We start from the raw sequence: 26,411 nt of genomic DNA, 5'->3' as shown, positions 1-26,411 counted from the left end.
TTGACGCACAGCGGTATGTGCACACTTTTCAAAAATTAAAGCGCACAATCAAGATCAAATGACTAGGGATGTCAACTGACGGCATCATTCTGTTGCAGGCATTTGTGGCTGTCAATGTTCTTCAGACAGAGAATTGACACCTGGATACAATCATGATTCTGTAGGCAATTGAAAACTTTTTTCCATGAAGGCATTGACAGTCTTATCTCACAGTGGGATAAAAGATGTATTAGCAAAGCGACTGAGTTAGTGAGTGACCTAGCTGAAGGAAGGGTTACTCCAAAAGCAGCAAGTTTTCTTTCTTTTTTTGTGTGTGTGTGTGTGTGTGTGTGTGTGTGTGTGTGTGTCTCAACAACTCAGCACTTCTGCTTTTCGTTGTGTGATCCCTTATACTCCTAAAGTAATACTCTTGGATATGTTTAGTTCAAATGAATAAACTGAGATAATGCATGTCAATTTCTTTGTTTAGGATGTTTTAACTTAGCAGGGCTTCATCTAAAATTGGTACAGCGGTCTGCTTTTTCACTTTCAATAGTTTAGAAATAGGAAGTGAATTCAATATGGCTGTGTTTCTCTTGAGCATGAAGGTGATCTCGAAACTGGATCGACAGATGAAACCATATAAATGAAAGCTGAAAATTGTAGCTGTTGCTTCATCTGCAAGAATGTTTGGGCCTTTTGTGTGTGTGTGGGGGGGGGGGGGGGTGAGATGCAATGTGACCAATGTTTTGTAGGGAGTAGTTAGTATCGTTCTCATTAATTACAATGCAAAGCATAAAATTAAACTGGACACAAATGTATGTTCAACACTTCTGTACTGGCTACCTGAAAAAAAATGTGACAGGTGGCCTGGATTGCAAAAGAAATAAAAATCATACTTGATCAGTGCAACAAAACTGCACAGAAAGATGGAAAAACTTAAGGTTCATAAGTATGACTGCATGAAATATCTGTCTACTCTTTCTCTTTCTGACTTCCATCTATTACACCTAAATTTGTGACTGGAAAACATTTTGAGCTAATGATTCATTGCAAAAATGTTTTGTAAAGTAGACTGATATAAAGAGAGACTACCAAGAAAAAAGTGCATTTTATTTAAGATCCACAGTCTTGCACAACCAGGAAAAGTACTTTTCCACTATGCCTTATGTAGCATACTAGTTGTATTTCCTTCCACTTTTTTTTCTATTCACTGTTGGTTTACTTAAAACAGTAGGAAATGGACTTGCATCCATTAACTACTACCCACTAATTTTCCGGTAATGTTAATAAAACAATGTGTGTATAGGAAGAAGTATTTATGTCGTGTGGCTGTTCTTGTGTCTGCTCTCAGATTTTTAAGAGCATTCTTTCTGTGATACCTTTATAATGACTACAGAAATCTTTGACAAGTTACGTAGCCTTTCTTTGAGAGTTCTTGCTTTCAATTAATCCAAGCTGGTACAGATCCAATGCTAATCAACAAACTATAGGAGTAAATAGGACGAAAATTTTGCCAACAATCTTCTCTGTGGACAAACAGGTTCTTACAATGAATTTCAGCTTGCCACCTGTTCTCCCCACAATTAGACTAATGTGATTATTACATCTTAAATTACTCCAGATGGATAATCAATAATGTTACTGGTTGACACTGATTCTAGTGACTGTCCCGCAATGGCGTTGAATGTAATGTTGACTTTTTTGTAAATTATAGTTTGTAATGTAGAAGGTCAGCAAATAATCACCTGCTTCCAGAGCTCAGAAACAATTTCCCAATGGTTCAACACTTTCAAAATCAACACCTTGCCTGTGAATTATATGCTAGATAATTTGTGTACACCATGAATACTACAGGATTTATCACTTTTCCTTGAGGTACACCTGTCACTTTAGATTCCAACGATTTCTCCTTACAAAGTTTTGTTTGTTAAGCTGTCTTCAGATCTAATCATATGTCTAGCCTTATATTCTAAAAGCACACATTTTCTAGGCTGCAATGGAGAACAAAATGGAGGACAAAAGTAATTTATATTTCAGCAACATAATTTACTATTCATAGTTGCTTACCTTTCTTTCTTCTTATCACTTCTGTTTTTGCCTTTATTTTCATTTCCTGGAATGCTTTTGGGGACACTGTTAGGTATAACTTCATTCTGTGACAATTTCTCATGACCTACTGAACTAACTTCATCATTATTTTGACATTCTTCAGATTTCTCTACAGATTCTATGTCTAATGACTCCATCTCCTCTACATCCAACACTCTATGAAGTCCTCTGTCAGAGCCTTCATTACTATGCTTTAAACTACAGTAATTTTCTGAATCACGCTCTTCCAAAGGATCATAAGAACACTGCGGCTGCAATGATTTTTCACGAGCATTACTGTCAAATGTTTTTTCCAAAAATGCACGATGATGTTTTTCGTACTGTTCCTGAAAATGTTGTTTCCACAATTCTTGCCAGTACAAATCAGCTTCTGTCAGAGCTTGACCATCACTGGCACTTTCACCTGATGAGGAGAATAGAGAACCACTGCGAACAGAGTCTTCAGTGTCACAGCTAAAGTCCAAGGAAGAAACTGTTATACGTGTGACATTTGTCATCGAGTCTGTGGTACCTGTCATGTTAGCAAGTCCACTGTTTGCAGACTCACAGCGATTAGAAAATCGCTGATTGTAGTCACTACTGCTGATACTGTCACTTGACGTTTCTTCTGTGGTTGGAGGTGAAGGAAGGCTCCATTGCTCAATTTCATCCTTAACTTGCAGCTGGTCTGGAATGTTGCATTCTTCAGTTTTCTCTATATCACTTTTACCATTATCATCAACAATACACTGTGGTGTATTCACTGCATCAGTATCCACCAAATTTGCACAACTTGCATCAAGTGGAAAATTTCTGTTATCAGTGGGGGCTTTTTCCGTTGGCGATTCTACATGCTGATTTAACTGTCTTGCTGCATTAGCACTTCCTTCTGAAGCTGCCGGTTGTTCTTCAATATTAAATTTATCTACCTGGTTCAGGTAGTCAGGGTTTATGTATTCCCCATACTTTGAAATCCAGCTTTCCCAGATGAGACGTTCTCCATTAATTGACCAGTATCTTTCCCATTCTGTTTGATTTGTAGCATCACACTCTGACAGATCTGCCCCACTATCACTGAGATGCAAACCACCTTTAGCAACAACTCCACCATCACCACGTATACTGTCATGTTCATCAGTAGAATAGTTATTATCTGTGTGAGATGCACTACAATAACAGCTCACAGCTTCCTCCTGAAAAAAAAAAGGAACACTCATATGTACACAACAATGAAGCCAATCATACCCAAAATAATTAAGAACAATGCACATTATATGCAAAATTGAGATACTGTAAATAGCTAAGTCCTTCTTGAAGTCCCCAAATCAAGTAATATTGTAGCAGTATTAATAATGTGAATCAGGTTGCTGAAATGTAATATGATCCCTGGTAAATCGCATATGATCTGCACACAATATGTAGCCCAACTAATTTACTGCATGAAAGAACATTGACTACATTTTGAAAAGTAAACACCCAGTAACGTTAGTAATTAAATGTCATGTCTGCAATTACTGTAGAATTGGACAATAAGTACTCAAATTACAGAGGAGAAAGGAGGGACTAACTGTATGTATTATTCAGTGAATCACAAGGGGACTGTGCTCTCCCACACAGAAACAACTTAACATTTCAATAAATGATGTATACAGCCTATTGGTTGCATAGTTTCTTGTTATAAATCTTCATCAGTTTTCAGTATAACTAAGGGTATCTTCTTCAGAAAGAGTAAAGTCACATAACTTACTTTAAGTTTAAATCTAATTTCTTCAGCTGATTTAAATCTACTGCATCCCATTACCCTTGTTTTACTTATACTGTTGTTAATCTTACGACCCCTTTTCAGGACACTATTCCATTCCTTTCATCTGCTATTCTAACTCCTTTGTGCAATTTTTTTTATTTTCGTTCCTTCCCACTCCCTCCCCCTTCTTCTTCCCTGTAAAATTTCTCTTCTGTTCCCTTTATTGTTTCCTGAATAATAAACTAAGATGGGGGAGAGACTACAATCCTGTCACACTCCCCCCGAACCAGTGCTTTCCTTTCACACATCTCACTCTCTCTATTTTCTCTCTCCTACATTCAGAACTTGAAACAGAGTCTTATAGTCAATACTGCCACAAGCTCTCTCTGAATCTACAGTGCTGCAAACAAATATTTGTCTTTCTTCAGCCTCTCTTCTAACACGTGTTGTCGGGTCAGTATTGTCTCACAGGTTTCTACACTTCTCCAGAAACCACATTCATCTTCTCCAATGTTAGCTTTGATCCATTTTTACATTCTTCTCTAAACACACTGACAGAAAAAAAATGTCAACACCAAGAAATAATTAATGTAGAGTAATGGAATTTTGGGAATACATTTGCCTAGGTAATACATCTAAATGATTAATACTGCTAGTTCAAAGGTTAATGTAAGCATGAGAAAGGCCATTGCACATGCAAAATGCTGGTACATTAACAACTGGCATAACCGTCAGAATGTTGAATGCAAACACGCATGCATTGTGCCTTATAGGTCCCGGATGTCAATTTGGGGGATGGAGTTCCATGCCTGTTCCACTTGGTTGATCAATAGAGGGATAGTTAATGCTAGCTGTGGATGACCCTGGAGTTGTCATCTGATGGATACCTCATATGTGCTCGATTGTAGCCAGATCTGGTGATCGAGAGCATGCCAAAGCGACATGTCAACACACTGTAGAGCAAGATGGATTACAACAATGGCATGCAGGCGAACATTATCCTGTAGGGGAATACCCCCTGAACTGCTATTCATGAATGGCAGCACATTAGGTTGAATCACCAGACTGATATACAAATTTACAGTCCTGGTGCATGGGATAGCCGTGAGAGTGCTTCCGCTGTCATATGAAATAACACTCCTGACCATAATTCCAGGTGCAGGTCCAGTTGTGTCTAGGCTGCAAATACGTTCACTGCAGGTCCTCAACTGGTCACCACCTAGCCATCATACAACCATCACTGGCACTGAGCCAGTATCAGCTATCATCAGGAAACACAGTTCACCTCCACTTCATTCTCTAATAAGCTGCCGCCTGACAGCACTGAAGTTGCAAATAGTGGTGGTTTGGGGTCGGTGGAATGTACGCTACAGAGAGTTTGGTTTGGAGCTGTCCTCTAAGTAATCTATTCGTAACAGTTTTGTTGTGTCACTGTTTTGCCAACTGCTGCTGCAGACACAGTAGGATGCATGACTGCCACATGCTGAACACAAATGACTTCCCTCTTGGTAATACCATACGGCCGTCCACATCTCTGTCTCGTGACTGTACCTTCCCATGGCCACCGCTGCCAGCAAACACGTACAGTGGTTACATTCCTGCCAAATCTTTCTGCAACAACACAAAAGAAACATCCACCTTCTCATACCCCTATTACAAACGACCTCATTCAAACTCTGTGTGGTGTTGTTAACGGCTTCTTCATCGTTTTAAGGCATTCTTGACTACCATCAACTCACTACGTCCAGTCTCAGAGGTAACACTCATGACCATTGCAGCACATATTTAAAGCAAATCTGATTTGCATCCCTACGGTGGCACTTCTAGTAGCATATTCTGAGACTGGCATGAAATTTGATCAGACGTCATCTTTCAGATGTAGAAACATGCCTACCAACTTTCATTTATCCTGCACAACTCATTCTTGGTGTTGACACTTCTTTTCCCAATCGGTATATTTCATGTCAATATTTTTACAATCAATTAGATAACGCCATTGATGTTAATGCCAGTGACACCTGTCGAGGTCTGGTACCCATGAACATGGCTGATCTTCATCCAGACTTGGGTAGGTGGCGTATGGCACCCAATGGTCGAGACATACCTCTCCCAACATTTATGTTTCCATCTTTTTATAAGCTGGCAAACGCAGGCACGCAGTTGTTTAAAAGCTATAAGGTGCTCTAGGGAAGGGTGCCGTTTATGTTGCTGCAGAGCTCACTGATGCTCTTTAATGGCCTCAGTGATTTCCGGTGACCACCAAGGTACTGACTTTCGCCGGAGGCACCCTAAAGAACAAGGGATTGTGTTTCCCGCCGCAGAAATGACCATTCTAGTGACCAGCTCAACTACCACATTGATAGTACCACGTGGGGGAGATTCAACAGTGACAGCAGAGTTGAAAGCTTCCCAGTCTGCCTGGTTTAAAGCCCATCTTGGTAGACGTCTGGGGGAATGGCACTGGGGGAGTGACAGGATAATAGGACAGTGGTCACCACCACACAAGTCATTGTGGACTCTCCAGTGGACAGATGGGAGAAGTCCTTGGTTGCAGAGGCATGAATCAATGGCTGAGTAAGTGCTATGAGCCACAAGTAAACGTGTGGCAGCCCCAGTATTTAAGAGTCAAAGGTCGAGGTGAGACAGGAAAGTTTTGACATCTCTACCTCGGCCAGTAAGCACGGTGCCAACCCTCATGGGGTTATGGGTGTTAAAATCTCCTGAAAGTAGGAAAAGGTTTAGGGAGTTGTTGAATCAACGCAGCCAACGTGTTCGCGAGTACTGCACCATCTGGAGGAAGATATACGTTATTTCCTACGCCGTCCTTATCCTGACAGCCACAGCTTCAAGAGGGGTTTGAAGGGGCACAGGTTCACTGTGTACTGAGTTCAAGACATAGACACAACCTCCACCTGACACACTATTAGTGTCACTATGTTTCTTGTAATATCCCCTATAGCCACGGAGGACAGAGGTCCGCACTGCTGGGAACCAGGTTTCCTGGATGCAATGCAGAAAGCAAGTGTAAAGCTTAACAGTTGCCATAGCTCAGCCAGGCGTTGGAAAAAACCGCAGCAATTCCACTGGATGGTGACTTTTTTTGAGGCTGGGAAGGCATGAAGCATGCAAGGAGGCAGGTTACGCCTCAGGGTCACCTGCTGCCACCGACTGAGTATTTGTATCCATTCCTATTATGGATAAGGCATCAGTGGGATCAAGGTCGTCGGGGGACACTGAGATCTCCACCTCATCCTCAGGTGTAGAAATGGTAGGGAGTGGTGGTGTTGGGGTCACCGGAGTGTCCTTTTTCTTTGCAGACTTCTTTGTTTGTTTACCCTCTCTCTTCTCTTTAGTGACTTACTGGGAGGATTTCTCCGAAATAGCTTCAGACACAGAGGAAGACCGTGAAGCTCTTCGTCCAGCAGCTTTTGGCTCCTTTAGCCACTGGTGAGAGTCCGCAGTGGCATTAATGGAGACCTTGGCAGAGAGGGTCCCATGGGGGCCCTTCCGCATGAGAGGAGCCAGAGGGGTGTTGCTTCTCCAGCTGGGGGGGGGGGGGGGGGGGGACACGATGTTCCCAACATTTGGAAAGGGGGGGGGGGGGTGGCCTTGCTGCTGAAGTAGGTGTTTTGGGAGGAACAGAAGGAGATTTCCCCCCTACCACCAAGGGGACAGATGTACTCTGGTTGCCTGTTTGTGTCACAGAGTAAGGAGACACTGGCACTTGGGACGGCGATGGTGATGTAGCTGCAACATACGTTGACGTCAACCGAATAGGGTGTAATCTTTCGAATTTACATTTAGCCTTGTGAAAGTCAATTGGTCCAGGGTCTTGTACTCCATGATTTTCTGCTCCTTTAGGAGTACTGTGCAGTCTGGCAAGCAGGGAGAGTGCTGCTCTCCACAGTTGATACAAGTGGAAGGAGGCGCACATGGAGTATCCGAATGCAGTGGACGTCCGCAGTCTCGACGTGTGGCATTGGAAGTGCAGCGGGAAGACACGTGCCCAAATTTCCAGCACTTAAAGTACCGCATAGGGGGAAGGACATACAGTTTAACATCACAGCGGTAAACCATCAACTTGACCTTTTCAGGCAATGAATCACCATCAAAGGCCAAGATGAAGGCACCCAGTAGCAACCCTGTTGTCTTTGGGCCCCCTGTAGTAAACATGCCTGATGAAATGATATATCTAGATTGGCATGGAGCTCATTGTCAGACTGCAAGAGGAGATGCAATGGAAAATAATCCCCTGGACCATGTTGAGGCTTTTATGGGGAGTGACGGAAATAGAAATATCACCCAGTCGGTCACAAGTGAGTAACACTCGGGATTGGGCTGGGGATGCTGTCTGAATCAAGACCGTGCTGCTTCTCATCTTTGACATTGCTGTCACTTCCCTAAACTTATCCTCAAGGTGTTCAACAACAAATTGGGGCTTCATAGGTTAGAAAGGAGACCCCATCCATTCTGCTACAGACTAAATACCGAGGTGAATATGGTTCTCTTCTTTCTGTAGCCCTACGTTTCTCCAAAGGTGTAGCGAGGGAGGGAAAAGATTTAGGGTCATATCTGTCAGCATTGTACTCGATCTTGTCCCTCTTGGAAACTGCTGGCACTATAAGGTCCCAGCAAGAGACGACTTAGTCCGTTTCATTGCAGGTCATCCACCCTGATGCCACCCACCCCGATTTGGGAGCTCTCCCCACAGGCGCCACCCGGCCACAGCAAAGGCCACCTGGCAGGACAGCCGTTGCCGGGAGTCCTAATGCCCCAGGAAGACAGGCATCTACTCCTTGGCGTATGTGGAGAGTTTACAGCTCAGGCATCAGCACAATGATCCCTGTGTTGTCAGAGGGCTACCACCAAATGGGTACATGACGGCCCCACCACAACAGACTGGCTGCTGTGCTGGATACTGAGTGCAGAGAAATCCAATATTGTCTTGGGGGCGAAAGAGGACAAGAGAAAACAAAAGAAGATGACATACGCTGGAAAGTGTCCTCGCCCACACAGCTGAACTGCAGGTGGAGATGCAAAGACATGACAAGCGGTTCAGGAGATCGAATCTAAGGGCACTATAGATAACTCATGCACCATGTAAGGCACCCTTCCCCATATTGCCCGCACTTCCGTAGAATTTGGAAAGTGACAGGTCAAACCATAAAATGCGAGCTGAACTTATAGGGCCAAAAACTGAGACACTCTTTCAGTCACCTCTTACGACAGGCAGGGACATCTCGGGCCTATTCTAACCCCCAGATCCACAGGGGATCTGGCCATCTTTCCGACGGAGCATAAAATGTGATTCATCTGAAAAGGCCACTTGCCACTCAGTGGACATTCAGTTGTGGCACTGGTATGCAAATTCCAGCCTTTCTTGCCAATGAACGCCAGTCAGCTTGCCCACATGAATCAGGTGCCTACTGCTGAAGCCCGCAACATTTGCTGAACATTCATTCAGAGACACTGTTGTTAGTCACTTGGTTCATTTGGGTAGTCAGTTGCCCAACAGTTGCATGTCTATTCGCACATACTCATCTCCGTAGCTGTTGTTCGCCCCGTCTTCTATGGCTCATGGTGAAACACAGTTGCCTCAGTGCCAGTTATGGATAACGCCTTTTTGCCATGCGCAGTATACTTCAACCACACAATCAGTTTGCAAACTTAGCTGTTTCCGAAATGCTTCCATCCTTGGCCTGAGAGCCACTAATTACGCCGCTTTGGACACCACATATATCACTCCATTTCTGCATTACAACAATAACTGCACTGTTTTCCACATCCCTGAGCACACTTCATACACTGCGCACTGCAAGTACTGTCACCCACTGTCTGTGGGCAGTTATTGCACAACGACAGAAAACATATGCAGTGGTCACATTAATGTGACTGGAGTATGTTTATCAAAATAGCGCACAATTTTCTATTTAATAACCATAAAACTGTCTTGCTATCCATTAACATGTAATGAAACAATACTCAAATACACGTACTAATACTTGTATAACCGTATATGCATGGTTGGCAGATGAGTGACAGTGATGCATTATCCACCACCAATTTGACAGCAAACGCCTTACAAATAAATAAATAATGTCCTGAAGAGCTTACCTATCAAACCTCCAGATTTCAGACACTCAGACTGGTACCAAATGTTATATGTCGATACAGTATCAAATGAAACTCCAATCTAGAGTTAACTACGCGCAGTTGTCCAGCAGAATGAGCATAAATGTTAATTAAAAATAACACTAGAACTACAGAGGATATCGAGGGCATAAATGTAAGTAGCTAACATATGTAGCTTCTGTGGGGAAGCTGGTAAAGTGTTAGTTTGGTGTGCCAAAGGTCCTGGGTTCAAACCACAGTAACAAAAATTAATTAATAATAATTATGGCTCTAAGTGCTATGGGACTTAACATCTGAAGTCATCAGTCCCCTAGACTTAAAACTACTTAAACCTAACCAACTTAAGGACATCACACACATCCATGCCTGAGGCAGGATTCGAACCTGTGACCGTAGCAGCAGCTCGGTTCCGGATTGAAGCCCCTAGAACCGCTCTGACACAGCGGCCAGCAATTAATAATAAGATCAATAATAAGTACATAAGGTTCAACTAACAAAGCGAAAGCAGATTGGCTAAATAACAGTGTTACAGACCCCAAAAAGTCCTTTTACATGTCAAGAAAATGTTCCCCCTTATAGCAATTTCACATGTCAACAGTTTAAAAAAATTTCTTCACTGAGCTATAAACACAGGACCTTCAGTACAACAACCAAACACTTACCTCTTCATCCATGCACGATCTACAAGTCAATCACTCACAGATACACATTTCCTGTGCTCCACAGCTCTGTTGATACTTTTAGTCAGCATTTTCGCACATTTTACTGACGACAGCAGTAACAAAATCGGTGTTTTGGTTCATACTCTATAGACATACTTTTGGTACTAGTCTGAGTGTCTGACATCTGGAGGTTTGGGTGTTACCACTGCTAACCCTCCAATATCATAAAATGTTGATGTAAACAATGACATACTATTGAATATATGACTATCACAATTACCTGTAAACATCCAAAACATTTTGAAAGTATGCACTGGGCATTTTTGAACTCTGGCACAGGCAACCGATCTTATACTAATGATGTACAGATGTATGAAAGTCACTGTTACCTCTTCTGAAGAAGATCCCATGCAGGCACTACATTCTGAACTAACCAGCCAACTAGCAGAGTTTCATTTAATGTGTTCAACATGCCCTTTCCCACAGCAGCTGCCCACAGGCCAAAATAGACATCCGCCTGCACAGAGAGACATGCTGGTAACATCGCAAATTTGATTCACAAATCAACCTTTGTCACCTGTCTTAAGATACGGGAAACTAACAGATACGGCAGTAGCAATGGCAACTGACCTGACAAGAGGCAGTCATTGATTGTCACAGAAGATAAAATTACAATCCTGGCAGATACAGTGTTATCCTACCTGAGTATCTAGCATCCTGTCTTCTGATACGTACGAAAGATAATTAACACTTGTATGCTACAAATGGGCCAGCCATCCGGATTGGATGCATAACACTAACTGCTCATTTTTCTCTTCAGTGCGGGTTCATCTAGTGATTCACTGTTACCAGCATGCTTTATTCAAGTAATTTTCTATCTTTCTAAAGCCTTCTACTTGATGCTCACCACCCACGCCTCATTCACTCAACAACCTGACTGACGAGTCATGGATACCTTCATCACACCATGGACACACTATTCGTTTGATCATTTGTACGAAATAGGGACACAGTAACCTATTATGACAGTTTCCACACATCACCCACAATACATCCTATAACATACTTAAGTATACACCACACGGTCACAATAAATTCATGAAAGACCACAGAGACTGACACCTGAAAAGTTGGGAGTGGCCAGATAAGAATTCTGCCTTCTACTTGCCTAGGGTGTATGTTGCTTCCCAAAAAGCAGCTGATAGTGAACACTTCTCGTTGTGCGTGTTAACAGTTAGCAGCCAGTGGCATCTGCAGAATAGGTATTTACATGGCTTGATCATTCAAATGCGTAGTCAGAGCAGAAGAATAGTTTCTGGGTTACTCAACCAATGAGTAAGGAATTTACCCACTACAAGAGACACTGAGATGTAGCATTAAATTTAATAATTGTGTGTCCAACAATTTTTTTGCAATTTTATAGAAATTATCAGCTTAATGCCAGGACAAACATGTCATATACAAACAGATTAATACAGGTATGTCTTGAAAGTCTCTTCGGGTTTGCTGCTGGATCCTAAAATCAACTCAATCGAATATATTGGTGATCCAGCTATTCACCATCTTCAGGAGAATGCTGCTGCTGCTGAGTCCCACAGAGAACTGATGCCAAGGCTGCAAATCGACGTCCTATATATGCCTCCATACCACGCACAGCGCATGTGCCACCCACCACGGTTTCTGCCCTCCAAGACTAGGCAGGTAGCATCATCCTTGGTAGAACACCGGCGACAACAATATTTCACACTCAGACTATTTTTGAACACTCAAAATGGCCGCACTGAGAATGTTCTGTTTGGCTGCAGGATAGTACAGGGTTCCACATCTGCTAAGAGGAAACCCACTGTCTCTATTAATCAAATTATCTGCCAACCTAATTTCAATTGCCTCTATAAACACTGTTCCAAAAACTGGAAGTATTGGCAACTATCAAATTTCATTCAATGTCTATCATTTAAGCAATGTTCTGCTACTACCGATTTTTCCAACTATTGTAGCCTCATATGGCGGTGATGTTCCACGCACCTGTACTGAAGTGTGCGAATCGAACAGCCGATGTCAGTCTTCCCACACTGACACAGAATTTTATATATTCCAAGCTTCTTACACCCCAAATCATCCTTCACAGAGCCATGTAATGTCTTAATCTTGGGAAGATGGACAGAACACAATGTTAATGTTAAAACTCCTTAAAATTCTTCCAATCTTAAAACAATATGCCGCCAGCATAAGGAATTACGGCCACAAATCTATGCTCCTGTTTATGCACCTCCTGGGGTAGTCCAAACTCCATCTCCATGGTCCGACGAATCTGCTTCCCAGAATATCTGTTTTCCTTAAAAACGGCCACCCAATGTACAAGTTCTTGGGTTAAACTGTCCGTGTCAGCAGTGGTATATGCTCTGCATACCAGAGTCCTAAGGACACCACTGCATTCGTACAGTGGATGGCAACTCTTAGCATGCAGATACCGAATAGTGTGCATCAGCTTTCAGTGAACAACTGTGACGTCCCATCACTTTTAACCTCCTTGGTAAATTTAATGCTGGGATGAAGACAGTTGAAGTGATGCAAAAATCTGTTGACAGCATCATGTCCATGTGGCCATCTGTAAATACCTCCAGAAGCATTTTGGTTGCATAGCCGAAGTCCTCTGTGCCATATCCTCAAAGCCCCCCATAAATAAACTGGCGACTTTGGGTGATAAAGGACTACCCATAGCCCCTCCGTCATTCTGTTAAAAAATGTTGCTGCCAAATGAAAAATACATAGATGTCGGTGCATGACGACAAAGCTTCACCGACTCTTCATCCAGTTTTTCACTAATCATACTCGGAGACTCTTCCAGAGGATTTTGAAGTCCTATATAGGATGTTGATTTGCAGCCATGGCATCAGTTCTCAGTGGGACGCAGCAGCATTCTCCTGAAGATGGCAAACAGTTGGTTCACCAGACTATTGAATTGCCTTGATTCTATGATCCGGCAGCAAACCTGAAGAGACTTTCAAGACTTATTACACCGGGAAAGCCTATAATGTCATAACACGTAAATGTGTTTACTGAGGAGAGTACAGGTGGTTGGATATAGCCTTGTTAAAGCAATTAATTGAAGTGATTTAGTAATAAAATTGAATTAACCTATACCATGATGGCCATGCAGAACATTATCCTGAATCCTAAGACCAGGGTGCTAAATAGACTAACCTATAAAACCTAATGCACAATTATCTTATGTTTGTAGATACCTAGATCAATTAACTTGAGAGTAGGAGAAATGCTTACACATTCCAGAACGAATTTTCACTCTGCAGCAGGGTGTGCACAGATCTGAAACTTCCTGGCAGATTATAACCGTATGCTGGACTGAGATTTGAACTCGCAAACCTTCACCTTTCGTCGGCAAGTGCACTATCAACTGAGGTAGCACAGTTTTGCGGTACTTCTGTCTAGTTTGAAAGGGAGGAGATGAGGAGCTGGCAGAAGTAAAACTGTGAGGACAGGATACAAGTCGTGCTTGGATAGTTCAGTTGGTACAGGACTTGTCCACAAAAGGCAAAGGTCTAGAGTTCGAGTCTCTGTCCAGCACACAGTTTTAATCTACCAGGTAGTTACTTGCACATTATTCACTTAGTCCCTCAGTACTTTTCATTACTGTCATTTGTCTCAAGCCTTGCAATATAAAGCAGTTCTTGGGCTTAGCAACATCTACCACAGGTCAATCAACAAATTTTGCAGGAAGTTCAAAACCACGAGATACACTGCGCTGCAGTAGACATTGTCTTTACTGATCTCAAGATCACTGTCACAAATACAGTACTTTTATTTCATGCACTGCCACACATGCCTCTAGCTGTTGTAGTACAAGGGGACTACAGTCAGGAAGTTACACTTATTGTCACACACTAAGACTATTCCACAACGAGAGAGCGCACTGGAAGAGGTTCATGTTCTGCGTTTCCTGCACACAATTCTGCTATGGTCTGAATAGCAGGTGCATCGCAGTGGGTTTTTTTTTTTTTTTTTTTTTTTTTTTTTTTTTTTTTTTTTTTTTTTTTTTTTTTGGGGTTTAAGGGCGCTCAACTACTGAGGTCATTAGCTCCCAGTCACCGTTGTTAGAGCACATGGAATCTAGTAAAACTCAAGGGGGGGGGGGGGGGGGGGACACCAGAAAGACCTGACAAAGATGCAGATAAAAGAAGTAAAAAGGTTAGATGTCTTTGGACAAGCCAGTTAAAGTTATAAAACGCAGAACACGAGCAGCTGCTCGAGCGTCATCAGCTAAAATATCCGGTAAAGTAGATGGCAGGGACAGGACAACACGAGTGACTAAAGCGGGGACGCGACAATAAAACATGGCACACTGTTAATGCCTGACCACAAGGGCACTGCGGGGCTGGGTCACCGGAGAGCAGGTAGCGGTGGCTAAACCGGCAATGCCCAATCCGCAACCTGGTCAGAAGGACCTCCTCTCGCCGAGATGGTCGGGAGGAGGCTGTCCAAGCTGTTGGGAGTGGTTTTACTGCCCGGAGCTTGTTTCCTTGGAGGGATGACCAAGCATCCCACCACAACGACACAAGCCTCTTACAAACATCCCCACGAACGTCAGATGACGGGACACAATGGGAGGCTGGCCGAGGCAGGAGGACTGCAGCCTTGGCTGCAGCATCCGCAGCCTCATTCCCAGGCACTCCTACATGTCCGGGAACCCACAGAAAGCTGACAGGAGAACCATTATCAGAGAAAGAATGGAGGGACTGCTGTATCCGTTGAATCAAGGGATGGACCGCATAGGGAGCTCCAAGGCTCTGAAGAGCACTGAGTGAGTCAGAGCAGAGTACATACGATGAATGGCGGTGGCGGCGGGCATACTGAACGGCCTGATGGAGAGTAAAAAGCTCAGCCGTAAAGCTCGAACATTGGTTGAGGAGCCGGTATTTAAAGGTGGCGGCCCCGACGACAAAGGCACAGCCGACACCATTGTCAGTTTTGGAGCCATCGGTGTAAATAAAGGTGTGACCGGCAAGTCAAGCACGAAGTTCGACAAACCGTGAGCAATACACTGCAGCCGGAGTACCCTCCTTCGGGAGTGAGCTGACGTCGAGATAAATATGAACCGGAGCCTGGAGCCAAGGTGGTGTCGGGCTCTCACCCTCTCTGAAGGTGGTAGAGAGGGCAAAATCCAATTGTCGAAGCAGGCGACGGAAGCAGACTCCGGGGGGCAGCAGGGCAGACACATACAATCCGTACTGACGGTCGAGAGAATCGGCGAAGAAGGACTGGTATGAGGGGTGGTCGGGCATAGACAACAGCCGGCAGGCATACAGACACAGCAGTATGTCGCGCCGGTAGGTCAATGGTAATTCAGTAGCTTCAGCATAAAAACTCTCAACAGGACTAGTGTAGAAGGCTCCGGTCGCAAAACGTAACCCCCGATGGTGGATGGAGTTGAGACGGCGTAAGAGGGATGGCCGAGCAGACGAGTAAACGAAGCTCCCATAATCCAGCTTCGATCGGACTATGGACCGATACAAGCGAAGCAGGACAGTGCGATCCGCTCCCCAAGATGAACCACAAAGAACTCTGAGGACATTAAGGGAATGTGTACAACGGGCCACCAAATAAGAGACGTGTGGAGACCAACACAGTTTCCTGTCCAACGTGAGCCCTAGAAACTTAGTTGTTTCCACGAATGGGAGAACAACGGGACCGAGATGTAAGGATGGCGAAAGGAACGCTTTATATCGCCGAAAGTTGATACAAACCGTCTTCTCTTCACAGAACCGGAAGCCATTTGCCATGCTCCATGAGTAAAGGCTGTCTAGACAACGCTGAAGGCAGCGCTCCAGGAGGCATGTTCTCTGGGCACTGCAGTAGATCACGAAGTCATCGACAAAGAGTGAGCCTGAGACATTAGGTGGAATGCAATCCATAATTGGATTGATCGCGATGGCAAAAAGGGCTACGCTCAAGACGGAGCCCTGAGGCACTCCGTTCTCCTGGAGGAAGACGTCGGACAATACAGAACACACACGTACCCTAAACTTTCGATCCGTTAAAAAGGAATCAATAAAAAGGGGCAGGCGACCGCGTAGGCCCCACCTGTGCATAGTGCGGAGGATACCTCCTCTCCAACAGGTATCATAAGCCTTCTCCAAATCGAAGAACACGGCTACTGTTTGGCGCCTTCGCAAAAAGTTGTTCATGATGAATGTCGACAAGGTCACAAGGTGGTCAACAGCGGAGCGGCGGCGACGAAAGCCGCATTGGACATTAGTAAGTAGCTGTCGAGATTCAAGAATCCAGACTAACCGAGCATTAACCATGCGCTCCATCACCTTACAGACACAGCTTGTAAGAGAAATGAGGCGGTAACTAGAAGGAAGGTGTCTACCCTTCCCGGGTTTGGGTATAGGAACAACGACGGCGTCACGCCAATGCATGGGGACCTGACCTTCGGTCCAGACGCGATTGTAGGTACGAAGAAGGAAGCTTTTGCCCACCGGAGAAAGGTGTGCCAGCATCCGAACGTGAATGGCATCTGGCCCCGGAGCAGAGGACCAGGACAGTGCAAGTGCACGTTCGAGTTCCCGCATAGTAAAGGGGGCATTATAAGTTTCCAGATTCAGCGAGTGGAAGGAAGGTCCCCGAGACTCTTCTGCCTCTTTCCTGGGAAGGAAGGCAGGGTGGTAATGGGCGGAGCTTGAAACCTCCGCGAAAAACCGGCTGAAGGCGTTGGAGACAGCCACAGGATCAACGAGGACCTCATTACCTGAGATCAGTCCAGGTACCGAGGAGTGGGCCTTAATGCCCGACAGCCGGTGCAGGCCACCCCATATGACAGAAGAGGGAGTAAAACTGTTAAAGGAGCTGGTGAAAGAGGCCCAACAAGCTTTTTTGCTGTCTTTGATGACTCTACGGCATTGCGCTCGGAGTCGTTTGTATCCAATACAATTCGTCAACGTAGGATGGCGGCGAAAGGTGCGTAAAGCACGTCGTCGAGCACGGATAGCGTCTCGACAAGCCTCGTTCCACCAGGGGACGGAAACGCGACGTGAAGAAGAGGTAGTACAAGGAACGGAACGTTTGGCAGCATTGATGATAACAGCCGTGAGGTATTCGACCTCACTGTCACAACTGAGAAAACCGCGGTCCGGAAAGGTCGCCAGGGAGGAGTTAAGTCCCCAGTCAGCTTTCGGTATGTTCCAGCTCGAAGGACATGGGGATGGGGTGTGGTGCAGGAGACGAATGACACAGGGGAAGTGGTCGCTCGAATAGGTGTCAGAAAGGACATACCACTCGAACCAACGGGCAAGAGTGGTAGAACAGATCGAGAGGTCCAAGTGGGAGTAGGTATGAGTAGAGTCCGAGAGGAAAGTCGGGGTGCCAGTATTGAGGCAGACAAGATTGAGATGGTTGAAGACATCCGCCAAGAGTGAGCCTCTTCGACAGGATGCAGGAGAGCCCCAGAGGGGATGAGGGGCACTGAAGTCGCCAAACAATAAAAACGGCGGGGGAAGCTGAACGATCAGGTGCATCATGTCAGCCCGACTAACAGCAGATGACGATGGAGAGTAGATGGTACAAACTGAAAAAGTAAAAGCAGAAAGAGTAATACGGACAGCTATTGCTTGGAGTGGGGTGGTCAATGGGATGGGATGGTAATAGACATCATCCCAGGGGGGGGGGGGGGGTGGACCCTGGGGCAGAGGGGGCGGGGGCCACGGGGGAGGAGGATTTGGAAGGGAGGGATTTGGGAGGCGAAGCCAGAGACCCCGGATGGGGGGAGGAGGCGGAGGGGGGACAGGATAGGGGTGAGGATACTGCGGAAGGAGTGGACACAACTGAGGCAAACGAAGTGGTCAACGGCACGGGATGGAGGCGGTCATACTTCTTCCTGGCCTCAAAATAAGAGAGCCGATCCAAAGTTTTGAGTTCTTGTATCTTCTTCTCCTTCTGATATGCGGGGCAGTCTGAGGATCTAGGCGAGTGGATGCCAGGACAATTAACGCACCGAGGTGGTGGGGTGCATGTATGTTCCTCACGAAGAGGACGTCCACAATCGCCACAAAGGGGTTCAGCCTCACACCGTGATGACATGTGCCCAAAGCGCAAACACCGAAAACAGCGCATAGGAGGCGGGACGTAAGGTCGCACGTTGCACCGGTAGCACATCACCTTTACCTTCTCCGGGAGAACGTCCCCCTCGAAGGCGAGGATAAAGGCCTCGGTGTCGATGCGACGGTCTTTGGGGTCGCATTGGACTCGCCGGACGAAATGCACGCCTCGGCGCTCCAGGTTGGCCCTGAGCTCCTCATCAGATTGTAGCAGGTCGTCACGATGAAAAATAACCCCCTGCGTCCTATTTAGTGCCAGATGCGGGACAATGGACACTGGGATGTCCCCTAGGCGGTCGCACGCCTGGAGCGCCGCCGACTGTGTGGCGGAGGTGGTCTTTATTAGAACGGACCCCGAACGCATCTTACTGAGAGCCTCGATTTCCCCGAAGATGTCCTCAATGTGCTGAACAAAGAACATGGGCTTGGAGGTGGCAAACGTCCCCCCATCGGTTCGAGAACAGACCAAATAGCGGGGGAAGTACTTCGCCCCAAGCCGGCGGGCCTGTCCCTCCTCCCAGGGAGTGGCCAAGGGGGAAAGGCAGGAGAACCAGAACTAGAAACAGTACCTTTCCTTTTGAAAGACTCGGCCGCAGAGCGACCTGATACGTGTTGACGTTTCATCTGCGAAACATCCGCCCCGATACCACCCACTCCGACCAGGGGCTCTCCCCACGGGCGCCACCCAGCCTCAGCAAGGGCCACCTGGCAGGATGACCGTTGCCGGGAGTCCTGATGCCCCAAGGAGACGGGCATCTACTCCTTGGCCGACGTGGGGAGGGTGCAGCTCAGGTATCGGCAGTACGATCCCTGTGTTGTCGGGGGCTACAACCTAGAGGGTACATGACGACCCCACCACAACGGGCTGGTTACCGTGCTGGATTTCTGGTGCCCTCGTACGTCCATCATAATCGTAGGTGCAGATGGGGATGCACTATGGGCGTAACTTGTACAACACATCAGGCGTTTAGGCCCAATTTGAGGAATAGTGGGTATGGTTACAACGCCGGTACAATGCTGAGTGCAAAGGTTTTAGTGCACTGAGGACCAGTGGTACACCAAGTAAGGCGTCCTTCCCCAAAAGGCTCGTACTTCTGTAGAATTTTGAAAAATGGAGGTCAAACCCCAAGGGGGACCATCACATGGAAGGCCGAAACAGTTGGAACTCCTTTTAGTCGCCTCTTACGACAGGCAGGAATACCTCGGGCCTATTCTTACCCCGGACCCGCAGGGGGGCATCACAGTGTGGAGTGAAATGGCAAGACAATGGAAATGTATTCCAAAGCATGATTCTTGTGGGCAAAATACTTTAACTGCACACATATTCACCATGACATTCTGGTACTAGGCACGTGGAACAGATGCAATGTTGTGTCCAGCTGTAGTGGAATGGTGCCAACAATTTGGCCAAGGCTGCACAGATGTTGGTGGTGATTTCTGGGAAGGAAGGCCATCAACATCGACCAAAGATGACAATGCCCACGTAATCAGGGAACTGATTCACAGCAATTGCAGATTTTCTGATGGGGATGATCACAAAGCAGTTCTCAAGTGGCTCCTTGATCATTACAATCATCCTTAAACTGAATGGTTGGTGTAACATTCTGACTGTTGCTTACAGCGACTGATGCTGTGTTGAAAAATAGTGTCATATGTGCCTCACTTTGAAGTGTAGTGCAGCATTCAATAGAAGTTACTTGGCCTGCTATAGCAATGTGTAATTTACTTTTTGAAATCCACTTGTAAATGCTTTGTTCCCTGCAGCAGGAGCAGTTTTTAATTGCTATCTGCAGTCTCTTCCATTTTTCAACCAGTAGCTACCTCCTACAAAAGCCAGCCTGTTGCCATATTACCAATATTTATGCAGCCTATGTTGCCATTACAAAATTCTGATACATGCTAAAAGGTTGACCATTCCCTCTTTACATGGCAACAAACTGCTAGCATATTCTTTGTGCCAGACCAGCTACGACATCGAAGACTTGAATCACCAAATTCACTGCACGTATCAGGTATGTCAGTGGTGTGCAGAACATGCCAGCAGATGCCCCTCCTGCAGTGAGACAAGAGCTAAACTATCATATTTCAAACTCTTATTAGCAGACATGAAAAGAATGACAAGTTAAAGTTGCATTTTGTTTCTTGATCTGGACTGCAACTGCACACAAAATAAAAATGGGAGGATGCGTTACAATGTCAATACCGGATGTACACTCACTTGTTATGTCCGAGTCCCAACTTCACTTTGTAGTCTGTCCCACCCAGGAGTTCAAGTCATAATATGTCTAGTTAAAAAAGCATTTGTGTAATCCAAGTTAAAAGGTATTACAACAAAGCAGCACATGGCAGCAGAAGAAAATAAGTCACCACGTCAACCCCCCACATCCCTTTGTACTTCCATTCCATCAAAGCCAGTATTTTGAGGATGTCCATAAAGATACTGTCGGACCACATCGACTAGTTGTACACAGAAGCTAATGGCAGCCCACCACTTTTCATATTGACCTTAAGCTGCTGTGATGGAAGATGCCACAACTCACATAGCAGCCAAAATATTCTTTTCAGATGGATCACACAATTTGCTATACCACTAACTATACCAGTAACTATATGTCAAGGTCAACAATTCGTGTCTCACTCATGACACTACATAAATACCCATCATTCTTCAGCAAATAACTACATTTAAATTTACATTTTCACCTAAAATCTTCCCTTAGGCGTCATGTTTCCGAACATGGGGCAGAAACCAACATTTATCATCCTTGGTATGCAAACCATCTTCAAAGAGGATTTTACTGCAACAACGTAATATTTAGTCTATGGACAGACATTCAGTTTACACAGATTTTTTGATACCACTCTAAGTACTGACAAAGAAGTATCTCATTTTCTTCAATGGCGTGACACACACACACACACACACACACACACACACACACACACACACACACACACATAAAACACAGGCTTTGACATGCAGTATTTGAGGTAGGTCCCTATATAATTCCAAGTTCCACTCATTTTTCAAAACTTGTGTTCAAGTGAGTGCACTACATGTATCATGATGTGACACAGAAATCAATGCAGCCACCTACAATAATTATTTGCAATGCTCACACACCATGGAAAGATATTTGAGATTTATGTGTACTGTTGCCTATGATGATGAGCTTCACCAATAGTTTAGTACCATCCTTTACAACTGTATAGTGGAAACCTGTGCCCACCAGAAAGGAAAACAGGTCATCTGACCCAGTGAATGTGGAAGTACCATACACCTCTTCTTAAATGGAGCATTCTAACAATGGACCAGTGGCTATCACATTTGCGTCGTCCATAAATACCATCAACATGGGGCAGAGGAGAGAAGGGTGGGTGAGTAATGTGACTTGGCTGACAGTTCTTGGCTTAGATAAATACATTCTCACTACCAAATTTCATCAGTGACAAATGAAATGTAATAGCACTTTTCATTCTTTAACTGTGGACGTTAATCAATTTCCACAGTAAAATAATGTTATAAACTGCCCACAACTAAGACAGTTTGTCCTTAAAGCTCCGGCGGCATCTCACAATGTACTGTACAGCTGTACTTCAAAATGCAATGTACCTACAAGACCCTCATGTGAGGGTAAAACAACACTGGAAAGGTGTGTGTCACATTACATACACTAACAGCATACTAATGCACAAAAACAAAGTCCATACTATTCCAATGATCACCTCGAAAGATAGCAGGTGGTGGTGGTGTGGGTGGGAGGATACGGACAACACATAGGTCGAAGTGTGCTACACAGCGTTTAGTGAATCCAAAAACCATGTGACAAGGATCAATCAAGTTTTACAATTTGGTTAAATGAGGGTAGCTGAAATTAAATTACGTCCAACAGATCTACAGTTAAATCACAGTGATGACAAATGTTATTTCACAATGACCTATTCTGGCATTTATTGAATATATAACGGATAAAACCAGTCTTAAAATATGTAAATAATGACTACATTTGTTCTCACTTAAGTTTCCTTCAAATATATAACCTGTGACCTGATGTATCCACTAAGCAACAGGAAACTCGATGCAAACACTTTCTGGATCAAAGGAAAAGAAATTCCCAATCTATTCAATACGCCTAATAACCTTGATGTGATGAACACAGAAAAAACAAAAATGTATGAACACAAAACCTTCTCTCTACGATCACTTTCAGTTCCGCGGTTTGAGAAATACTCTATACGATCTCAAGTTGCAATTGGTTTCATCCGTAAAATATACATCCATACACCTGCACATTTATATTCGTCTGACGTAAAGTGCCTCACTTCTAAAATTCGGTTTTCGTAAGAGTTCAACAAACTGCCAAGCTTAACATACATAATTACATATTTACAAACAGCTGTCACAACATGTTTAATCGCATGCTGGAATGCATGAAGTTTAATATGACATGTATGTTTACTTACTTCTGGTTTACCCACCAACTTCAGTGCTGTTACTTCAGTGTTTCCTTTTTCTTCTAGCGGGATTAAGGTATAGGAATCTTCACCATCTAAATTATAATGAGTTTCGTCCTCACTTCCATCAGTTTTCTCGCACATTCCCCCTTGCAAAAATTCAGCATTACTGTAACAATAACAGACGACACACTGTATCATGTCCCATAAACAACTCTTTATTGTCACTTCTTTGTGCAACCATTACCGTATAAAAACTCTGCTGCAGAGGCAATAGATACCCTCACTGTCACTATCACTTGTTGGTGCTTCACTCACTGCCAAATGAATCTCCGCTAGTGGCTCCCAAAAATGTTCACACATGATAAACAAAATACTATGAACTAGTGTCAGACGAAACACATAGTAAAAAAAGAGTAGTAATCAAACGACGCCTAGCTAGTTTTAATTCCAAATGGATCGTGTTTTTACTCTGTACGGCCATCGCCATTCCTAAACCTTGTTGGAAATGGTCAATTATTACAGAATACCACTTCCATTCACACTTTTACACACGACGCCGCTCTCCACACACACCTCTCTTCACGCTTCTCAGATCTTTAAGTTCAGACAGTGGATACAGAACATCAATGGCTCTATCAGAGATTGTCCTGTTGTCCACAAATTTTAACCAAGATTTTAACTGCTGGCTATTAAAGATATCATAAATGTCATTCAATAAATTTATTTTAGGGATTATTTTATTTTTTTCCTCGGAAGCGACATTTTTCCAGAATATCATATAAAGAAACAATGAAGCAAGTTTATATTTTAAGCTCACTAGTCAAAAATGGAAAATGAACTGGTCGTCGCTTTACTGATAATAGGTTGAAGTACGGGCAAATAAAAGCTGTCAGCGCTAAATTGTCTTAAAAAGAGCTTGGAAAACTGAAATAAGAAAACCAGATCTTGACAGAATGTATTTCAAGCTGTTCCACAGGCATCAATTTTATGTCAATTTCTCTTTTCTATTTACCAAACACATACTAATAGTAAATCTATGAACCTCCACACACAACAAAATAAAAATGACGCATAACCAACAATCTGTATGAATAATCACAAAAATTAGTAAGGTTTATATTCAGTTCAGACCTTGCTGGGGTAGGGTGGTTCACGTGTCTCTACAATACAGATTTCCATGCCTTACCTCCAAACAGTTGGAGGGGTATCTGCGAAGAGGTCAAATAAACTTATGGTTCCTGAAGAGGCGCAGCTACCTTTTCATTAGTTGCAGGGACAACAGCCTGGATGATTGGTTGATCTGAGCTTGGTTCCTGAAAAGGGGCCGCTACCTTTCCAGTAATTGCAGGGGCAATAGCCTGGATGATTGATTTATCTGGGCTTGCAAACGTTAGTCAACACCTCCTTGCGATTTGGTGCTGCAAATGGCTGAAAGCAAGGAAAACTACAGCCCTTACAAATCTCAAAGACATGCAGCTCTACTGTAGAACATGGAGAGCTGCATTAAACTAGTCTGCGGACTAAAGACCATAGCAGCAACAGGGCAATATACTTAACTTGTGTACATTAATTACTGAGGATGGCATCACGTATTGGAAAGATGTATCCCAGACCAAAACAGTTTTCAGCAAACAAAAAACAGTTATAAAATAACGAAACCTCCAAGCGGTAGAAAACAATACAAATCATTTTCTAAAGAATCAAAAATCTTGTATCCCTCTGCATTCTATACTCTACAAGCAGCCTTACTGTATATGGTAGTTGTAACTTCTTATACGCTATCTTCATCTCCCTTCCATGTTCCATTCACAGATGACTCATGGAAGAATGATTGTAGGTGAATCCACATATGAGCTCTAATTTCTTTGATTTTCATCTCGTGATGATTTCGCTATATATATGTTGTCAGACTCTTCCTGGAACATATCGAATTCTGTACTTCTGGCTTCTCTCTGTCATCTCCTATTTCGATACCAGTAAGGTCACTCGGTGACTGAATAGTTAGTTTCAATCTATTTACTAACGTTAGACAAGATCAAATTTTCTTGAGGATTTTTAATCAGGTCGGTTGGCACAATTGTATATTCGAATTCATGTTTCTTCCGTTACACTTCTTACATTCATTTTGATTTTGTTCATCGTTTGTTTGTCAATCTATGTCGAAGTTCTCTTTGCGTTCATAGTAACTTTCTGGCATGGCTATTGAAACATAGTGGAATTTTTTTCTCAACCCTGACTACCTTGATCAAATATACTGGTGTAAGGCACATTGTACAATGCTTTTGAACTTTATACAATCTTGTTCCTCATATTTGTCATCAGAACTACTCAGTTACTCTGCAGACTGTATCCTGTAACTCTTCCTAAGCACAAATATGTTCCTAACTTTCTTAACATATCTTGTAACACCTCCAGTTACTGATGTTGTCAAACCCTCATGATCACTGAAGCCCTCCTAGAGAGGTGTCTGCAGGTATTGATGTCCAGTCAATTTCTCCATACACATTATTTAGAAAATTTCGAGGATGTTGTTATGTGCACATAATTTTCTTCTATTGCTTTCTACAGTGTATTAGTAGTACCTGGTAAATAGTATAAATATATACAAGCTAAGGGTTAATTCACACTGGCCATCACTGCACTATCACGTCATGGCACTCTCATGTCAACGTGTATTCACACTGTATGCCACATCACGATACATCACATCAATTCAAGTCGCATAATTTCAACTCGCATGGGTGTCCTCAAGTGTTTACTTGGTGGGCACTGCAATCTTTGCAAAATGATTTTCAACTCTTTTTACACATGAAGTGCATGTACACAATGCAGTAGCTTATAAACATCGATGTCTGAGTCATCAGTAGAACGAAAATGGCATTTATTGGACTGAAAAGGTTTGCAGCCTGCAGGGATAGCTTATATGTTAGAGAAAGAAGACAGTAGTATAAAACAATGCAAAAAGAGTTTGGGTCCGAAAAATGTCATTATGCAATACAAAAGGAGAATTTCACACACCACACAAGAAGCTCAAGGAAGAAGAATCTGTATTTCATAAGTACACACATCAAAAAAGTTTTGCATCACCCCAGTTCCCAGAACCCTGAAGATAGATGTTGACTGTGGATATTGTAACACAGACACAGTCCCTTTCCACCAGGAAGGAGATACACAGCTCGTGTTACAGTATCCACAGTCAACGTCTATCTTCAGGGTTCTGGGAACTGGGGT

At 43.9% G+C, this 26,411-nt stretch overlaps 1 protein-coding gene across 2 annotated transcripts in view; it reads right to left on the bottom strand.

Annotated features, from left to right (window-relative positions):
* LOC124788004 (trimethylguanosine synthase) overlaps nucleotides 1-23,791 on the bottom strand; it is a 69,748-nt gene extending 45,957 nt beyond the window's left edge. For both annotated transcript variants that reach the window (XM_047255045.1, XM_047255046.1), the window contains exons 1-3: nucleotides 23,425-23,791; nucleotides 23,187-23,346; nucleotides 2,050-3,263 (exon numbers count right to left, since the gene is read on the bottom strand). In XM_047255045.1, coding sequence (XP_047111001.1) covers nucleotides 2,050-3,263; nucleotides 23,187-23,346; nucleotides 23,425-23,540 — 1,490 coding nt within the window. In that variant the 5' untranslated portion in view covers nucleotides 23,541-23,791. The remainder of the gene's footprint in view (nucleotides 1-2,049; nucleotides 3,264-23,186; nucleotides 23,347-23,424) is intronic.
* Nucleotides 23,792-26,411: the final 2,620 nt, after the last annotated feature.

This window comes from Schistocerca piceifrons, chromosome 3 (genome assembly GCF_021461385.2).
Source record: "Schistocerca piceifrons isolate TAMUIC-IGC-003096 chromosome 3, iqSchPice1.1, whole genome shotgun sequence".
NCBI classification, from domain to species: Eukaryota; Metazoa; Arthropoda; class Insecta; order Orthoptera; family Acrididae; genus Schistocerca; species Schistocerca piceifrons.
Note: the sequence above shows the minus strand (reverse complement) of the source record. Positions and strands in the feature narration are given on the sequence as shown.